Source organism: Drosophila albomicans, chromosome 3 (assembly GCF_009650485.2).
Source record: "Drosophila albomicans strain 15112-1751.03 chromosome 3, ASM965048v2, whole genome shotgun sequence".
NCBI classification, from domain to species: Eukaryota; Metazoa; Arthropoda; class Insecta; order Diptera; family Drosophilidae; genus Drosophila; species Drosophila albomicans.
The window spans coordinates 52156897-52176229 of NC_047629.2; the positions used below are offsets into that span (position 1 = coordinate 52156897).

General features: G+C 38.2%; 6 protein-coding genes across 9 annotated transcripts; 4 read left to right on the forward strand and 2 right to left on the reverse strand.

Moving 5' to 3' along the window:
- Positions 1–404: 404 nt before the first annotated feature.
- LOC117571878 (phospholipase A2 inhibitor beta-like) lies at positions 405–5867 on the forward strand. 3 transcript variants are annotated; one of them, XM_052005275.1, is made up of 3 exons: positions 405–1054; positions 4951–5082; positions 5141–5223. In XM_052005275.1, exons 1-3 carry the CDS (start codon positions 437–439, stop codon positions 5144–5146), a joined length of 756 nt encoding a protein of 251 aa, XP_051861235.1. In that variant the 5' UTR covers positions 405–436; the 3' UTR covers positions 5147–5223. The 3 variants fall into 3 exon arrangements, with proteins under 3 accessions (XP_051861235.1, XP_034110228.2, XP_051861234.1); XM_034254337.2 differs by having other exon boundaries at positions 406–1054; positions 4951–5867; XM_052005274.1 differs by lacking the exons at positions 4951–5082; positions 5141–5223 and adding an exon at positions 1129–2093 and having other exon boundaries at positions 407–1054.
- A 649-nt stretch (positions 5868–6516) lies between these two features.
- On the forward strand, positions 6517–7489 carry LOC117571771 (TLR4 interactor with leucine rich repeats-like). The gene is made up of 2 exons (XM_034254128.2): positions 6517–6968; positions 7049–7489. The coding sequence occupies exons 1-2, from the start codon at positions 6579–6581 to the stop codon at positions 7487–7489; spliced, it is 831 nt and encodes a 276-aa protein (XP_034110019.2). The 5' UTR covers positions 6517–6578.
- Positions 7490–10593: 3104 nt separating this feature from the next.
- Positions 10594–12113, forward strand: LOC117571877 (insulin-like growth factor-binding protein complex acid labile subunit). The gene is made up of 2 exons (XM_034254336.2): positions 10594–11238; positions 11313–12113. Exons 1-2 carry the CDS (start codon positions 10618–10620, stop codon positions 12111–12113), a joined length of 1422 nt encoding a protein of 473 aa, XP_034110227.1. The 5' UTR covers positions 10594–10617.
- A 1097-nt stretch (positions 12114–13210) lies between these two features.
- Positions 13211–14911, forward strand: LOC127565422 (carboxypeptidase N subunit 2-like). The gene is made up of 2 exons (XM_052003617.1): positions 13211–13333; positions 13892–14911. The coding sequence occupies exons 1-2, from the start codon at positions 13211–13213 to the stop codon at positions 14909–14911; spliced, it is 1143 nt and encodes a 380-aa protein (XP_051859577.1).
- A 31-nt stretch (positions 14912–14942) lies between these two features.
- Positions 14943–16264, reverse strand: LOC117571880 (ATP synthase subunit b, mitochondrial). The gene is made up of 3 exons (XM_034254340.2): positions 16097–16264; positions 15537–15868; positions 14943–15470 (listed from the first exon to the last, which is right to left on the reverse strand). The coding sequence occupies exons 1-3, from the start codon at positions 16122–16124 to the stop codon at positions 15096–15098; spliced, it is 735 nt and encodes a 244-aa protein (XP_034110231.1). The 5' UTR covers positions 16125–16264; the 3' UTR covers positions 14943–15095.
- Positions 16265–16904: 640 nt separating this feature from the next.
- On the reverse strand, positions 16905–19291 carry LOC117567285 (N-alpha-acetyltransferase 60). 2 transcript variants are annotated; one of them, XM_052005278.1, is made up of 7 exons: positions 19207–19291; positions 18873–19020; positions 18467–18596; positions 18236–18400; positions 17946–18166; positions 17743–17848; positions 16905–17645 (listed from the first exon to the last, which is right to left on the reverse strand). In XM_052005278.1, the coding sequence occupies exons 1-7, from the start codon at positions 19289–19291 to the stop codon at positions 17508–17510; spliced, it is 993 nt and encodes a 330-aa protein (XP_051861238.1). In that variant the 3' UTR covers positions 16905–17507. The 2 variants fall into 2 exon arrangements, with proteins under 2 accessions (XP_051861238.1, XP_051861237.1); XM_052005277.1 differs by having other exon boundaries at positions 17946–18400.
- Positions 19292–19333: the final 42 nt, after the last annotated feature.

Genomic DNA, 19333 nt, shown 5'->3' on the forward strand with positions numbered 1-19333 from the left:
AACGCCTACTTACTAGGGGTCTTAGATGCTTCGGCCGACAATCTGGTATATTGTGCCGTCTATGGTATATTTTGAATGTGGTACTATATTGATATACCAAATATACCATTTGCTATATTTTTAGTATTTTCGGTATATTTTGAACATAATACCGCATTATTTTGTTTTTATTCAAAATGGGTAGGGTGGCGAGCAGACTCGACTCTAGCTTTCTTACGTGTTATTCTTAATATTATATTTAATTTAATTACGCATCGAAAAAAGAATGATTTCGGACAATGTCTAAGCTTTGGCACGTCGATAACCTCTCTCTTGACTTTATAGACAAACGCTATCTCTTACGATGCCCAAGAACTGGACTCGCATAATGCGAACTTTATTTACTTTGCTTATTTAACGAAGCTCTCTTCAGTTATAGATGAACTGTCGCAAATAAATGTCGTTCTTAAATTTGTCAATTATCTGGCTCATCTGCTTTGTTGCCACTGCTGCAACACAAACTTGTGAGATAGAAGATTCAAAGTTCTACAGTTTAAAATGCCAGGAATTAAGCAGTCTCGAGGAGATAAACGATTTCCCCACAAGAAATCTTACCGATTTACAAATCATAAACACGCAAACAAAGCTAACCATTGGAGCAGCGAACAGTTCACTGAATATGCCGCGATTGTCGTTCCTCGATCTGTCGCATGTGCCACGCCTTGAACTTCTCAGTGAAGGCTTCTCCAATCTTCCCTATCTGATGCATCTCAACATCTCCGACTGTGGGGTGGAACAACTGCTGGCCTCGCACTTTCCTACCGTTTGCCCGATAATAGAGTTCGACGCCAGCGACAATACGCTTAGTGTTCTCACAAAGGATTTGCTTAGCAAATTTTCTAAATTGATTTTTGCTGTTTTCGCAAATAATTCATTGACTCATGTAGAAGTGCCATACATGCGATCTTTAGGTATCTTAGACCTTAGTCATAATAACTTGACAACCTTCAACATCACCTTGGGCAATTGTCCATACTTGAAAAAGCTGTACCTCAACAACAATAAGCTCACTCAGGTAATTTTCAACAAGAAAATTTTCATATGTCGTTTAAAATATTAAAGCTCTACTGTTTTTGTTCTGTAATGAAGTTCCAGATTACACTCCCTGCTGAAGTAGTTGACTCATCAGTAGAGAAGGTACTCAGACTGACAAAATTGGATCTCTCAAATAACTCCATAAGTGAGCTTATCGAAAACCAATTCGAATTGCTTGGTGAACTTGAAATACTGGAGTTATCTGGCAATAGAATCACCACTCTGAAGAGTGCTCACTTCGCTGGTCTGACTTCCTTACGCCATTTGCATTTGGCGTCAAACTACAACATGGAGCTAATAGGACACACATTTGAAGCCCTCGAGCAACTGGAGACGCTTGACTTGTCCCACATTTTTCTCGAAAATCTGAGTCCGCATCTCTTCGGATTCAAACATGTGAACAAGAAAGGACGCTATAAATATTTGCCAATGGTTCACATGCGTAAGCTTTCTCTAACGGGCAATAAGCTTCGACATCTGCACCCTAGAACCTTTAAAAAATTGCCCTTTTTGGATACACTCTTACTCGCCGATAATGCTTTGCGTGTGCTTCCCGCAGGCCTTTTTGTTCCAATCCGAAATCTGAGGATGCTTGATGTGGGTCGCAATCAATTAACAGAGATTAGCAGAGATCTTCTGGAGGTTCTAAACAAAATCACGGTTCTACAAATTGACTATAATCAGCTGTCTTCTCTACCCGACTTGAATAGGACTCTGCCCAATTTGGTGCGTATGGACGTCGAGGGAAATCCCTGGCAATGCGACCTCTTTGACCAAATGGAGCGTTGGCTAATCTCAAGAGAAATAGCGTATATAAAGCATGACTACGACTGCATTTGAGAATTGTGTGTGAAATAAGTTCGACGATAGACATGAAGGTGTTATGTATAAATTTCCAATGTTTTTAAAGATTTCATTGTGAAATAGCAAAGTTAAGAGTGTGTATATTTTAAATGCTACAATTACTAACAAAATTTATATTGTATATTGTACAACAACAATATATAAGACAAACATTTAACGAAATGCAAATGAAATCAAGATAAACACAAAACATGCAGAAAGTATTATTATTTATTTGCTACATATTTTAACTGTTTGAAGTATAAGAAATTATTTTACTTTCATCATATTTACCAATCACATTGGAATCTTTTTTAAATCATATAATGCATCATTTTCATGCCCTTCACTTAGTTATTTTGTACATTTCATTTTTAATGTATTATACTGAACAAAATTCAACTATGCTTCAAGCATCAAAGAAAACTACTGATTTCTTTTAATGTATATTTTTTGGCAGTTCAACAACAATATGAATCTTATTTATTATTTCGCTCTAGCGAAAGCTCTTGTAACGCTCACAAATCAGATCCAAAATTCATTTATTCGATTCTCAGTTATCGATGAGCTTTCGATCTGAAATGTTGTTCTTAAATTCGTAAACTCTCTGCCTCATCTGTTGTGTTGTAAAAGTTAAAATATGAAAGATGGAGCATCTTAGTTTGCAGGGAAGTAATCAGTCTCGAGACAAAAGACATTCGCAGGCTGAGCATCTGGAACACCTACCACCTACCACCTACCACCACACCTACCAACCTATCGAATTTATTGGTTCTCGATCTGTCGCATGTGGCACGCCTTGAACTTCTCGATGGAGGGTTCTCCAATTTCCCCCAACTAATTGAGATTAACATCAGCGGCTGTGGCTTGGATCAGCTGCTGGACTCGCACTTTGGCAACGATTCGGTGCTCAATGCGATCGACGCACGTTATAATAAGCTCACTGCTCTGATTTGTTTAACAAATTCCCAAATTTGGTTTTTGCTTATTTCGATCACAATGCTCTGAGTCATCTGGAGCTGCCGAACATGCCGCATCTGAAGATGTTGTACCTTGGGCAAAATAACTTGACTGATTTCAACCTGGGCAATTGTTCGAACTTGCAGCAACTCACTCTAAACGAAAATCAACTCACTCAGGTAAGTTGCAACAGTAAATGGCATTTAGAATTTTAAAGTTCTACTCAGCTGCTTTTTGGGCTACTGAGCAACTTTTTATACCCGCTACCCATAGGGTAGAAGGGTATTATAACTTTGTGCCGACAGGAAATGTATGTAACAGTTAGAAGGAGGCATCTCCGACCCTATAAAGTATATATATTCTTGATCAGCGTCAACAGCCGAGACGATCAAGCCATGTCGGTCTGTGTGTCTGTCCGTCTGTCCGTTTGTGTGTCTGTGTGTCTGTCCGTCCGTCCATATGAACACCTAGATCTCAGAGACTATAAGAGATAGAGCTATAATTTTTTCGACAGCATTTGTTTGTTTGCAAGCATATCAAGTTTGTTACAAATTTTTGCCACGCCCACTTCCGCCCCCGCAAATCAAAAAAATCGAATAAGCGCATTAATAATTAAAGCTAGATCTGCGAATTTTGGTGTATACAATAATATCTATAGTATTATTATTATTATAAGTCCTAAAAATTTGATTGCGATCAGATTAAAATTTTCGAAGTTATTAAGAAATACTTGTGTATGGGCAAAAACGCCTACTTACTGGGGGTTTGAGTTGCTTTATCCGACAATTTGGTATATTGTGCCGTCGATGGTATATTTTTAACGTGGTACTATATCGATATACCAAATAAACCATTTGGTGTATTTTTAGCATTTTTGTAGTATTTTCGGTATATTTTGATAAAATTACTGCAATATTTTGTTTTTATTCAAAATAGGTAGTGGGTATCTCACTGTCGAGCACACTCGACTGTAGCTTTCTAACTTGTTATTTATATTAATTTGTATTCACAATTATTGTATTTAAGTAATATTATTTATGTATGTATGTGTAATATCATAATTAGTTGTATATTTCATTAATCATCCAAACTATATATGTATACATATGTTTGTTCCCTAGTTTAGTAAATTGTTTAATTGATTGTTCTGTTTAATTTTGGCTTCTGTAGAGCCAGCCAGTCAGAATTATAATTAATGAAAAAGAAAACAGATTAATAGATTAATTCGTATCGGAACAAGTTTTTGTTTTTACAATGCCTATGTTTTATTATGTTGATAACCTCTGTTGACTATATAGACTATCTCTTCCGACGCCCAAAAGCCGGTAATCGCAATATGCAAGCTTTATTTAATTTGCTTATTCAACGAAGCTCTCTTCAGTTATAGATGAACTATCGCAAACAAATGTCGTTCTTAAATTTGTCAATTCTCTGGCTCATCTGCTGTGTTGCCACTGCTGACACACAAACTTGTGAGATAGAAAATATAGATCCCTATATTAACTTAAAATGTCAGGAATTAAGCAGTCTCGAGGACATAGTCGATTTCCCCACAACAAATCTTCGCAAGTTGGAAATCACAAACACGCAAACAAAGCTAACCATTGGAGCAGCGAACAGTTCACTGAACATGCCGCAATTTTCGACCCTCGATCTGTCGCATGTGCCATGCCTTGAACTTCTCAGTGAAGGTTTCTCCAATCTTCCCAAACTGTTTGAGATCAACATCTCTGGTTGTGGAGTAGAACAACTGCTGGGTTTGGGAGTTCCACGCCAGTGACAATAGCTTAGTGTTCTCACAAAAGATTTCCTCAGCAAACTTCCCAATTTGTTTTATGCTTATTTCGCAAACAACTCTCTGAGTCATGTAGAGTTGCCATACATGGAATATTTAACTATCTTAGACCTTAGTCATAATAACTTGGCAACCTTCAACATCACCTTTGGCAATTGTCAGAAGTTGATAAACCTCTACCTCAACAACAATAAGCTCACTCAGGTAATTTACAGCAAGAAATTTGTCATGTGTCGTTTAAAATATTCAAGATCTTCTGTTTTTATTCTGTAATGAAGTTCCAGATTACACTCCCTGCAGAAATTGTGAACTCATCAGTAGAGAAGGTATTTTCACTGAAAGCATTGGATCTCTCAAACAACAGCATAAGTGAGCTTATCGAAAACCAATTCGAATTGCTGGGTGAACTTGTAATACTCGAGTTATCTGGCAATAAAATTTCTGTTTTGAAGAGTGCTCACTTCGCAGGTTTGACTTCGTTGCGTTATTTGCGTTTGCAGTCAAACGGTAAATTGGAACTAAGAGAACATACCTTTGAAGCACTCAAGCAACTCGAGACACTCGACTTATCATACAATGGTCTCGAAATTCTAAGTCCGCATCTTTTCGGCTATAAACAGAAGGACACACAAGGACTTTATGAGTACTTGCCAATGGCTCACATGCGATGGCTTAATCTAAACGGCAATAAACTCCAGCAGCTGGACTCTAGAACCTTTGAGAAATTGCCATTTTTGGAAGAGCTGTGTCTGAGCAACAATGCATTGCGTGTGCTTCCCGAAGGTCTGTTTGTTCCTATACAAAATCTGAAGGTGCTGGACATGCGTCACAATCAATTGACAGAGATTAGCAGCGATATTCTGAAGAGTCTAAACAACGCCAAGGATCTACTTATTAACTATAATCAGCTGACAACTCTGCCCGACTTGAATGGGACGCTGCCTCAATTGCAACGTATGGGCATTGATGGGAATCCGTGGGAACGTGCCTCTTTTGCCCAATCGGAGCAATGGCTGATCGCAAGAAAGATACAGTATCTGACAGATGACTACGAGTTTTATAGCAGCGATTAGAAACTACCAATCAGTCGGTGGAGCAATTTGTCGAAGCAGATGATGATGTTGATAATGATGAAGAATTTATTTGATAACGAAAACATACACACTTGCCAGTTAAATAAATTTTCCAAGTAATAATTCCCTTAAACCTTCTTACTTACTTTGGGCTTAGTAGGGTTTCCCATCAGTACGAACTTGACCTCCGACACACAGAAAATTCTTATTATACTTACATAATAAGGGTCTCCTTTTATATGTAATACTTTAGCAATATACCAAATATAACGATTGGTATACTAATTTGGTATATTTTCAAATGAATACCACAATGTTTTGCTTTTTAAAAATGGGTAGTGGGTGCCTCACAGTCGAGTACACTCGACTGTAGCTTTCTAACTTGTTATTCTTAATATTATATTTAATTCAATTACGCATCGGGGAAAGTATGATTTCGGACAATGTCTAAGCTTTGGCACGTCGATAACCTCTCTCTTGACTTTATAGACAAACGCTATCTCTTATGACGCACAAGAACAGGGACTCGCATTAAACGAACTTTATTTACTTTGTGTTTTTAAGAAAGCCCTCTTCAGTTATAGATTAACTGTCGCTCTGAAATGTCGCTTTTAAATTTTTCGATTCTTTGTCTAATGTGCTTTGTTGTCACTGATGCAAAACCTTCATGTTGGATACCAAAAGGCCAGTTCATGAGCTTAAAATGCGAGGAATTGAGTAGCTTCACGGAGATAAGCAGTGTTCTTCATTTACACACAAGGAACCTTCAGCAACTAACTATCCAAAGCAGGGATACAAAGCTAACCATTGGAGCAGCCAACAGTTCTGTGAACATGCCGCATTTGTTTCTTCTCGATCTGTCCCACTCGACAGGTCTGGAACTTCTCAGTGAAGGCTTCTCCAAATACCCCAATCTGACTGATATCGACATCACTGGCTGTGGTTTAGAACAACTGCTAGACTCGCACTTTGCTATCGATTCCATGGTGCACTTGCTGAAGGCAGGTCACAATAAGCTTAGTTCTCTGTCGAAGGATTTGTTTATCAGACTTCCCCGTTTGCAAAAGGCCTATTTTAACCATAATGGTTTGAGTCATTTGGAATTGCCGCATATGCCAAATCTTAGGTACTTGGAGCTTCAAAGAAATAAATTAACTGATTTCAACCTTAACAATTGTCCACGCTTGGAATTCCTCTACATCAATGACAATCAACTCACTCAGGTAAATTGCATCAGTAAATTTATCATGTGTCGTTTACAATATTAAAGCTCTACTCTTTCTGCTTTCCAAAAAAATTGCAGATTACACTACCTTCAGGTTTTAAAAAGCAATCTCCACTGCGATTATTGGAACTTACAAACAATAACATAAGTGTGCTTTTCGAAAACCAATTCGAGTCGCTGGGGAAACTTGAAATACTGGAGTTATCTGGCAATAAAATCACCATGTTAAGCAGTGCTCACTTTACAGGTCTGACTACGTTACAATATTTGAATGTGGCCTCAAACGGGAAAATGGAGCTAAGAGGACACACATTTGAAGCCCTCGAGCGTCTGGAAGATCTCGACTTGTCAAACAATGATCTCGAAAATCTGAGTCCGCATCTCTTCGGATACAAACAGGTGGAAAAGCAAGGTCGGTATGATTACTTGCCAATGACTCATATGCTCAGTCTTTCTCTATCGGGCAATAAGCTCCAGCATCTGCACCCAAGAACCTTTGAAAAATTGCCTCTCGATTGACAAAAATGCATTTCGTGTGCTTTCCGCGGGCCTGTTTGCTCCAATCCGAAATCTGAGGATGCTTTCTGTGAGTCACAATCAATTGACGAAGATAAGCATAGATTTTCTGCAGACTATAAGCAACATCACAACTCTACATATTGACTATAATCAGCTGACTATTCTACCCGACTTGAATGGGACGCTGCCCCATTTGAAGAAAATGGCCATCGAGGGAAATCCCTGGCAATGCGACCTCTTTGCACAAACGGAGCGTTGGTTGATCTCAAGAAAAATAGCATATATAAAGCATGACTATGACTGCATTTGAGAATTGTGTGTTAAATAAGTTCGTCGATAGATACTATATGAAGGTGTTATGTATTAATTTTCAATGTTTTAAAAGATTTGATTGTGAAATAGCAAAGTTAAGAGTGTGTATATTTTAAATGCTACAATTACTAACAAAATTTATATTGTATATTGTACAAGACAAACATTTTACGAAATGCAAATAAAATCAAGATAAACACAAAACATGCAGAAAGTATTATTATTTATTTGCTACATATTTTAACTGTTTGAAGTATAAGAAATTATTTTACTTTAATCATATTCACCAATCACATTGAAATCTTTTTAAATCATACAATGCATCATTTTCATGCCCTTCACTTAGTTATTTTGTACATTTAATTTTTAATGTATTACACTGAACAAAATGCTTTAAGCAACGAAGAAAACTACTGATTTCTTTTAATGTATATTTTTTGGCAGTTCAACAACAATATGAATACTATTTATTATTTGCTCTAGCGAAAGCTCTTGTAACGCTCACAAATCATATTCAAACTTTATTTATTCAATTCTCAGGTATAGATTAGCTGTCGATGTGAAATTTTTGTTCTTAAATTCGTTAACTCTCTGCCTCATCTGTTGTGTTGTTATTTCTGCAGCGCAAAATTTCGAGTTAGAAAATGAAAGATGGAGCAGCTTAGTTTGCAGGGAAGAAAGCATTCTCGAGGACCTTAGCAAAATAAGTACAAAAGACATTCGCAAGCTGAGCATCTGGAACACGCAAACAAAGCTGCGCATTGAAGCAGCCAACAGTTCATTGAACCTATCGAATTTATTGGTTCTCGATCTGTCGCATGTGGCACGCCTTGAACTTATCGATGGAGGCTTTTTCATTTTCCCCCAACTAATTGAGATTAACATCAGTGGCTGTGGCTTGGATCAACTGCTGAACTCGCACTTTGCCAACGATTCGGTGCTCAATGCGATCGACGCACGTTATAATAAATTCACTGCTCTGATTTGTTTAACAAATTCCCAAATTTGGTTTTTGCTTATTTCGATCACAATGCTCTGAGTCTTTTGGAGTTGCCGAACATGCCGCATCTGAAGATGTTGTATCTTGGGCAAAATAACTTGACTGATTTCAACCTGGGCGATTGTTCGAACTTGCAGCAACTCACTCTAAACGAAAATCATCTCACTCAGGTAAGTTGCAACAGTAAAGGGCTTTTAGAATTTTAAAGCTCTTCTCAGCTGCGTTTTGGGCTACTGAGCAACTTTTTAATGTAAATTTAAGGTAATATTTTGAAATCAGTCTTGGCTCAAAATTGATGTTTGGGAAGCATTTCAATCCCTTCTAACATATAGAAAGTCATTAAATAAATAAATAATGTGCAATTAAAAAGTAGAGCAATTAACACGCAGTCTTATCGGTGACCAGCAACATTTGATTTGATTTTATTTGATAGCAGCAGAATGTAAAATAATGAATGAGCAACGACACGCGAGTAAAATGACAATCAATTTGGCATTTCAAAAGTCAAGCTCTTGACATTTTGAAATCACTGGATCATGGCCAGAGAGTCTGAATGCTAAAGCTACACAGTGTCGTATATTTTTCGAAGAATCCCAAACGTTCACAGGTCAGGGATGCTTCCGCTCGTTTCTATGGGATGCCGATAAAGACAATGTCGAGCACATTGTTATTCACTACACAATATTCGACCAAAAACGAACATTACTGACGTAACAATAGGACACATTACGCCAGAAAATATAATCTCCTAGATAAGCGAAAGTAAAGAGAATTGAAACATCTATGAAAGCTACAGTCGTGCGTGTTTGATTGTGAAATACCCGCTACCCACTTTTAATCAAATAAAAACAAAGCGGTATTATTCTTTAAATTTACGGAACCAATATACCACAAAACAAGTACGAATGCTACAGTTGAATGTACTCGACTGTGAGATACCCGCTACCCATTTTGAATAAAAGAAATATATTTTGCGGTATTTTTTCTCAAAAAATACCGAATATACTGCAAAAATACTACAAAATATACCGAATGGTATATTTGGTATATCGATATAGTACCACATTCAAAATATACCATAGACGGTACAATATACCAGATTGTCAGCCAAAGCAACTAAGAGCCCTAGTAGGTAGGCGTTTTTGTCCATACAAAAGTATTTCGTTAATTACTTCGACAATCTGATCTGATCGCAACCAAATTTTAAAAAACTACGCTTGTTATTCGATTTTTTTGATTTTCGAGGGCGGAAGTGGGCGTGACAAAAATTTGAAACAAACTTGATCTGCGTGCAAACATAACAAATGCTGTCGAAAAAAAATTATAGCTCTATCTCTTATAGTCTCTGAGATCTAGGTGTTCATACGGACAGACGGACAGACACACAGACACACAGACGGACATGGCTAGATCGTCTCAGCTGTTGACGCCGATCAAGAATATATATACTTTATAGGGTCGGATATGCCTCCTTCGACCTGTTACATACATTTCCTGTCGGCACAAAGTTATAATACCCTTCTACCCTATGGGTAGCGGGTATAAAAAGGTAGTGGGTATCTCACAGCCGAGCACACTGGACTGTAGCTTTCTTACTTGTTATTCTTAATATTATATTTAATTCAATTACGCAATGGGGAAAGTATGATTTCGGACAATGTCTAAGCTTTGGCACGTCGATAACCTCTCTCTTGACTTTATAGACAAACGCTATCTCTTATGACGCACAAGAACAGGGAATCGCATTAAACGAACTTTATTTACTTTGTGTATTTAAGAAAGCCCTCTTCAGTTATAGATTAACTGTCGCTCTGAAATGTCGGTCTTAAAATTCTCGATTCTTTGTCTCACGTGCTTTATTGCGACTGCTGCAAAACCAAAATGTGAGATGCAAAAAAGAAAGTTGACGAGCTTAAAATGCGAGGAATTGAGTAGCTTCACGGAGATAAGCAGTGTTCTTCATTTACCAGCAAGGAACCTTCAGCAGCTAACTATCCAAAGCAGGGATACAAAGCTAACCATTGGAGCAGCCAACAGTTCTGTGAACATGCCGCATTTGTTCCTTCTCGATCTGTCCCACTCGACAGGTCTGGAACTTCTCAGTGAAGGCTTCTCCAAATACCCCAATCTGACTGATATCGACATCACTGGCTGTGGTTTAGAACAACTGCTAGACTCGCACTTTGCCATCGATTCCATGGTGCACTTGCTGAAGGCAGGTCACAATAAGCTTAGTTCTCTGTCGAAGGATTTGTTTAACAGACTTCCCCGTTTGCAAAAGGCCTATTTTAACCATAATGGTTTGAGTCATTTGGAATTGCCGCATATGCCAAATCTTAGGTACTTGGAGCTTCAAAGAAATAAGTTAACTGATTTCAACCTTAACAATTGTCCACGCTTGGAGCATCTCGACCTCTACGGCAATCAACTCACTGAGGTAAGTTGCATCAGGAAATTTATCATGTGTCGTTTACAATATTAAAGCTCTATTCTTTCTGCTTTGCAATAAAGTTTCAGATTACACCACCTGCTGAAGGTTTTAACTCATCGACTAAGAAGCAATTTCCATTGCGATTATTGAATCTCTCATTCAACAAGATAAATGTGCTTCGCGAAAACCATTTCGAATTGCTTGGGAATCTTAAAATACTGAAGTTATCTGGCAATAGAATCACCACTCTGAAGAGTGCTCACTTATCAGGTCTGACATCCTTACGCCATTTGCTTTTGGCGTCAAACTACAAAATTGAGCTACAAGAACACACATTTGAAGGCCTCGAGCAACTGGTGACGCTTGACTTGTCCTATATTGGTCTCGAAAATCTGGATCCGCATCTCTTCGGCTACAAGCAGGTGGACAAACAAGGACTTTATGAGTACTTGCCAATGGCTCACATGCGACAGCTTAGACTAGTCGGAAATAAACTTCAGCATCTGGACCCTAGAGCCTTTGAGAAATTGCCTTTTTTGGATACACTCGTTCTCGCCAGTAATGCATTTCGTGTGCTTCCCGCGGGCCCGTTTGCCCCAATCCGAAGTTTGAGGATACTTTTTGTGCGTTACAATCAATTGACGAAGATAAGTAGAGATCTTCTGGAGGCTCTAAGCAACATCACGACTCTATGTATTGACAACAATCAGCTGTCTTCTCTACCCGACTTGAATGGGACGCTGCCCAATTTGGATGCTATGACCATCGGGGAAAATCCCTGGCAATGCGACCTATTTGCCCAAACGGAGCGTTGGCTGATCTCAAGAAAAATACGGTATATAACAGATGATATTGGCAGCGAAAAGCCCATCTGCATTTGAGAATTGTGTGTGATGAAAGGTCGTCGATAGACATGAAGGTGTTATGTATGAATTTCCAATGTTTTTAAATATTTAATTCTGTAATATCAAAATTACGAGTTTATATACATACATATTTTAAATGCTGCCATTACTTACAAATTTATATTGTATACATAAATGACATACATGTATATTTTTTTTTTATAGTTAACTACTAAAATAACAACATTTAAGACAAAAATTTAACGAAATGCAAATAAAATCAGGATAAACAAAAAACATGCAAAAAATATTATTATTTATTTGTTACATATTTTAACTGTTTGAAGAATAAGAAATTAGTTAATTTTTATCATATTCGCCAATTACATTGGAATCTTTTTAAATCATACAATAATAAATCTTTTAAATAGTCAAACAAGACTTAAAATATATTTTTTTTTCTTTAAGCAACGAATAAAAACTACTACTTATTTCTATCAATGTATATTTTTCGACAAGCCAACGACAAAATGAATAATATTATTCACTCTAGCGAAAACTCTTGTAACGCCCGAAAACCGGATTTGAACTTTATTTAATTTGCGTACTTATCCAATCGATTCTCAGTTATAGATGAGCTTTCGATCTGAAATGTTGTTCTTAAATTCGTTAACTCTCTGTCTCATCTGTTGTGTTGTTATTTCTGCAACGCAAAATTGCGAGTTAGAAAATGAAAGATGGAGCAGCTTAGTTTTCAGGGAAGAAAGCATTCTCGAGGACCTTAGCAAAATAAGTACAAAAGACATTCGCAAGCTGAGCATCTGGAACACGCAAACAAAGCTGCGCATTGAAGCAGCCAACAGTTCATTGAACCTATCGAATTTATTGGTTCTCGATCTGTCGCATGTGGCACGCCTTGAACTTATCGATGGAGGCTTTTTCATTTTCCCCCAACTAATTGAGATTAACATCAGTGGCTGTGGCTTGGATCAGCTGCTGGACTCGCACTTTGCCAACGATTCGGTGCTCAATGCGATCGACGCACGTTATAATAAATTCACTGCTCTGATTTGTTTAACAAATTCCCCCATTTGGTTTTTGCTTATTTCGATCATAATGCTCTGAGTCATCTGATGTTGCCGCACATGCAAGTTCTGAGAGAGCTTTTCCTTGGACATAATAAATTAACCGATTTCAACTTTAGTGATTGTTCACGCTTGGAGAAACTTTACCTCAACGACAATCAACTAACACAGGTAAGTTGCATCGTGATATTTGTGAATGAATATTGAAGCTCTACTGAAGTTGTTTTAGCGTATTATCAGTGCCTTTATATACATATTACATGCCCTCTACAAATTTGAGCAACTAGCAAATATTCTGTACTTTCAAAAAAACTATTAACATATATTGAAGATTTATTTATCATACTATATAATAGTAATAGAATATAAACTATGTTGTTAACAATCTGAGAAATATATCAGCTGAATTTACTACCAGAGAATTTGAAAGTAGATTCGTAAAAGGTTCAGAAAGAGATGTCTTAAGGTTTCCTTAATACTTTAGAGATTTGTTTCGAAACGTATTTATTCATATTATTTAACAGTAAAGTAAAAAAGTATCTGAAATGAATAGCACAAGTAATAGGACATATAAATACCTCAAGCATATCCTCTAAGCTGTATGGCTATATTGCTGAGTAGTTAAACAAGTTTCAACAGTGAAATCACAACAATTCTTTTGAAAATTAATAATTTCTTCACAAACCACTTACTTTAAAACGTTTCTAATCCTGTCATTTTTACTCTTAGCTGGATTCCACTTCTTTCCAACAATTACCCGAATTATTGGAGCTGCAGCTGAGTGGAAATTTGATTACTGAGATTGGCGCGTATACCTTCCAGTCACTGATAAAACTTCGCACTCTAAATCTCTCGAGGAATGCATTGACTTCACTTCCGGCAGATGTCTTTAGCTCATCAACTGAGCAGCAATTCACATTGCAACAAATGGATCTCTCTCACAACAACATTAATGTGCTCTTCGAAAACCAATTCGAATTGTTGGGTGGACTCCAGTTGCTGAATTTATCTGGCAATAAAATTGCCGTTTTGAAGAGTCCTCACTTTGCAGGTCTTACTTCGTTACGCAATTTGCATTTGCAGTCAAACGATAAAATGGAGCTAAGAGGACACACCTTTGCAACACTCAAGCAACTGGAGACGCTCGACTTGTCCCACATTGGTCTCGATATTCTGGGCCCGCATCTCTTCGGCTACAAACAGGTGGGCACGGAAGATGCCTCTGGCTACATGTCAATGGCGCACATGCGTATACTTAATCTAAACGGTAACAAAATCCAGCATCTGCACACTAGAAGTTTTGCGAGGTTGCCCTTTTTGGAAGAGCTCTCGCTGGCCAACAATGGACTGCGTTTACTTCCCATAAGTCTGTTTGCTTCAATGCAACAACTGCAGAAGCTTAATTTGAGTCACAATCAATTGGCAGAGATAAGCAGCGATATTCTGAAGACTCTGAACAACATCACCGATCTGGATATTGGCTACAATCAGCTTACATTTCTACCTAATCTGAATGGGACGTTGCCCCATTTGCAGAGTATGACCATAGAAGGCAATCCCTGGCAATGTGCTTGCCTGATGGAATTTAAGGATTGGTTGAGGTCAAGCCAGGTGACATCTCTACAGGATGGAAGCGACGAAAAGCCATTGTGTGTGGAGACAGCTTTGGATTACTGTGATCACAACGTGACGAATGATCGACGTAACGATGCTATGGAAGAGCTGAAGTTTTGGCAAGCAATCGGATGAGTTATTCTTATGACAAAAGTATTCAATTAAATTGTTTTCTTCCAAGACAGATTATATGTTTTGTTTGTATTTAGTTAAACATTTTATGTGGTTGTTTATCCCAATGTGTGTGTTGTTGCTGTTGTTGCTGCGTCTCGCAATTTTGTTTAATTTACAAATTAACAACTAAAACTCGAGTCGTATTTTAAGCGCTCTTGACACGCAAAGCCAAAGCGCTCAAATCGCCAATGCACTTGTTGAGCGTCTCCTTCTCCTGCTGAGGCGAGATGCTGGACAGCACGTTGGCCACAATCCAGTTGACCATGTGCTTCTGGCCGAGACGGCGCTCAACGTGGCGGCATTCCACCTGATAGTCCAAGCGACGCTTCACCTCCGTGTAGACATTCATGGCCCGCTCACGGAAGGCAGCCTCCAATTGCAGGGCAATGTTCTCCTTCTTGGCATCCATCAAGAGCAGAGCACCATCGGCACGCCATTGCTCCTTCTTCTCGGCCTCGATGGCATCAGTCAGGACCTTGAGCTCAGCCTCACGTCCTTGCTTCCATTCGCCTTCAATTTTCTACAGAATACAAAATTGAGTATAAACAATTCATCAACTTAGAATGAATTAAATATAAGCACTCACATCGATTTCACCATCAGCCCATTTGGCGACAGCTGGACCAAGTTTCTTCACAGCAATGATGGCCATGATACCCAGCGACAGACCGGAATAGTATTCATGCTCCATCACATAAATCTCCTTGGAGCACAGATAGGTGAGCAGACCCACGCCGAATGTGTAGGGACCGGTGACACCAGTCTTGTTGTAGAAGAACTGGAACCATTCCTCTGGAATGAAACCCAAGCGCACCTTGCCGGGATGTTCAGGGCGCTGACGGCGCTCAACGGCGCCGCTGGCTGGAGAGGCAGCGGCAGCTGCGGTGCGGGTAGCAACCACGCTCAAGGGGCGTTGGGCTGCAAATACAATTAAATGTTCAATTAATATAAACACTATAACATTGCAAAAATTTCTGCACTACACATTCTTCTTTTGCTCGGTGTGATTACATAAACCACGATGGCTGAATTTGCGGTGCCGTAACAATTTTCACGGTCACAATCCGATGTCTCTGCAGTGCGCGTATTTGTCGAAAATCGTGCATTTTATTAAAATATGCAGTTTATCACTAATTTGGGTTTTACCTGAAAGCAGTGCGGCTCTTGAGAACATTTTGTAATTATGTTTCGACGAATTTTTTATATGCTACTAAATCGACGTATGGCTCCCCTCGCCAGTGTGGCAGTCAACAAAAGAAAAAAGTATACTACTTTACTTCAAAAAATATACTAAATGCTTCCCCGTTTGAAAAAGATTGTTGTGCATGCTATTTTTACTTACTTGAGCTTAAGTTTGTAGAAATATTTTTCTAAAAGACATTAGCTGTAATTTTAAATAGTTCTTGAATCCTCGAAAAGGCAATTAATGAGATTTGCATTTGAATATATATGCGTGGTCACACTGCTCCACGACCATCGAATCAATCGATACTTCAACGAGTACTCAAAGTGTATACATCAAACTGTACAGTTTTAGATAACAGATTTAAATACTTAACTTACCACCGTCACATTTTTTAAATTTTTCACTTACTCCTATTATTTATTGGTTCCAATTAGAAACCAGATATTTAAAAATTAACAATGATTTTCTTATTTGTAACTTTACAAGTTTTTATTTATAAAATATGACAATTCGCTAAGTAAATTGTGTCTAAAATAATATGAATCGGCTGTGAAACATTTAGCTTTTTGCATTTTGCAATTGAATACTTGTAACAAAATACTATGTATATTTAAAGACAGCGAACATATTCAGAAATAATATATGTAGGATTTGTGTGATTTGTTTGCTTCGTTTCGTTTGTTTTATGCATAAAGTATTCCGTTTCGTTTGATCAGTTCTCAAAGCTATCTCGTGCAGTTTTCATAAATTAAAATAATAAAAAACATATTGTATAGAGTAAACTGTAAAGCGTGAGCATCTTTGTTTTGTGGGTTTTTCTTTTCTTTTGCTAAACTAACTAAAAATGACTGTCTTGTGCGTAGAATAGAAATAGATAAGGACCTAGAGGGAACATTAATTTACATCGTCGTACAAAATACAAAAATATAGTAATATAAAATAAAGGTGAACGTATAAAAAAATCACTTGCGCGCTATAGTTACTTGTACAGCATATGAAATCAAAAATATGATACGACTATTTACAGCAGTGAACATATTTCGAAACGTAATAATACACGTAGTAGTAGTATACATATAAAGACTAACTATTTTACAAAAACGTTCAACATTGTTCGATCATTGTTGTTGCTTCTTCAGTATCAGTTTGTTGTTTTTTTTGTTTTCTCTTTTTCAGTTACAAAACGAAATGATTTGGTTCGTCGCCTAACATTTAGAATGTGAATGTGCTCAACGATGAATGATATTGACAAGTTGTTTACAGATGGAATGAACGAACGAACACACTTAAATCTTAAATCGTTGCGCAATCTTCTGTTGAGGAAGATGGTGATGGTGGTGGAGGTGGAGGTGGTGATTGCAGTCCGTTGGCTCATTCAATGACATTGAAGCGTGTTAACAGCTTGTGGTAGAACCAACGCACCACGTGCTGGACACGAGACGCCATCCACACGCAAAGGCTGCCAGTGTGACGCAGTTTGGAAGCGTAGTGCTTGAAGTGATCTGTGTGGTAAAACAGGTTAAGGCAACCAAAAGTACAAAGAACATATAAATAGAAATAGACAGGCGGCAAAACAATAAAGACACATTGTAAAAGGATATAATAGAGTCCAAGGTGGATGACCGCCATTTATATAGGTCACATACGTAAAACCGTCCTTGCCCTTGCCGCGAATATTGTAATAATAAGGCAGAAACGAATGTAGCGTAAATCTAAAAGCGAAAGAACAAACGGAGGGGTGGGTTAATTAGCGCAGGACACGCAAATAAATAACTATAGAATGGTCGGAAGTCGTTGGAGTTGTATTACCTTCGCTTCTCGTAGAAAAATATGGCAGGTTGATTTGTGGTCAGCGTGTGCAGGAAGATTGCCTTAACCGCATGTCTTTCGATTGTTGTTAAATGATTCATCAGTGCGTCCAATAGAAGCGAACCAATGCCATTGCGACGATGCGAACGATGGACACCCAACGATAAGATGTAGCCCACATCGGCTGTGCGTCCCATCGAGTCGGGCAATATGCCTTTGTCCTGCATGGGAAAACCGCTCAGCCTGGTGTAAAAGTCATCATCACTATCACTGATATTGTTGGCTATTACCTCCTTATTGACATATCGATACGGTTTGATTTCGGCAACAATTAAACCAATTATGGCCAGATTATAAACAGCGGCTAGCGCAAAGAAGCGCGTGCTTGAGGTAATATCCTCGTACCATGACAGTGGATAATCGATGGGAAACCATTCTTGACACAGTGTGCGCACCTGTTTGCAAAGTGCAAATTCATCATTATCTATATCTATATCTATATAGAATATATTAATACTTACCTCGGTCAAGTCGTCGGGCACCAGGAATCTTAACTGCACATCGTTAATCGAGCAGAGCGGCACATGTTCGCAGTCGCAGTCGACACGGGTGAGAATATCATTGTTGGGCGGAGCGTTGTGTTTATTGTAGCTAACAACACGGACGTAATCACCGAAAGAAACAGCATAGCATACAATATACAATGTGTGTAATGGTTAATTGAAAACTATATTATGATTCAACAATTTGACTTGCATAATGTTGCGACTACGCGTCGTCGACGTTAATAGATAAACAAAAAAGGTCTTCGCGTTAATGCGCGACCCAGCAACAAGCAACCGCAACAACTCTATGTTGATGATACTACTTAAACAACTGTGCTGTCCCCCCAGTGGTTTTTTTTTTTTGCTTTTTTTTTGTACTCACAGCGTAAATTGAGCCATGCTATCGACGAAGCTGCTGCTCTGCTGTCGTTGTTTCCAATTAGGGCAATTATTATGTCCATGGGTTGTGGCTGTGCACCACAGGTTAAAGCGCGCTATTTGCTCAAAAGTTGTCCTCTTCTTTTTGGAGCCTAATTGATTTTAATTAAAAATCACAATTTAATACACTTATTGGTAATTTTTTACTTCTTTTGCAACTGCTTCTGCTGCTGCCCTTGTTGTTGTACTACATTTAGTGCCCAGCTGTTGTGCCGCATTCGAAACGCATTTCTTGCTTAATTTTAAAAGTATTTTATAACTTTATTCGATTTGCGTACATTGTTTATTACAAACGACAAACGCGAAAGCCACTGTGATGAGCAGCACAAATTGCAAGTGGCCAAACAGCTGCTGCTTTGACATTCACCCATAAAGCGCGCAAGCGTTGCCGTACTGCAGCGTTAC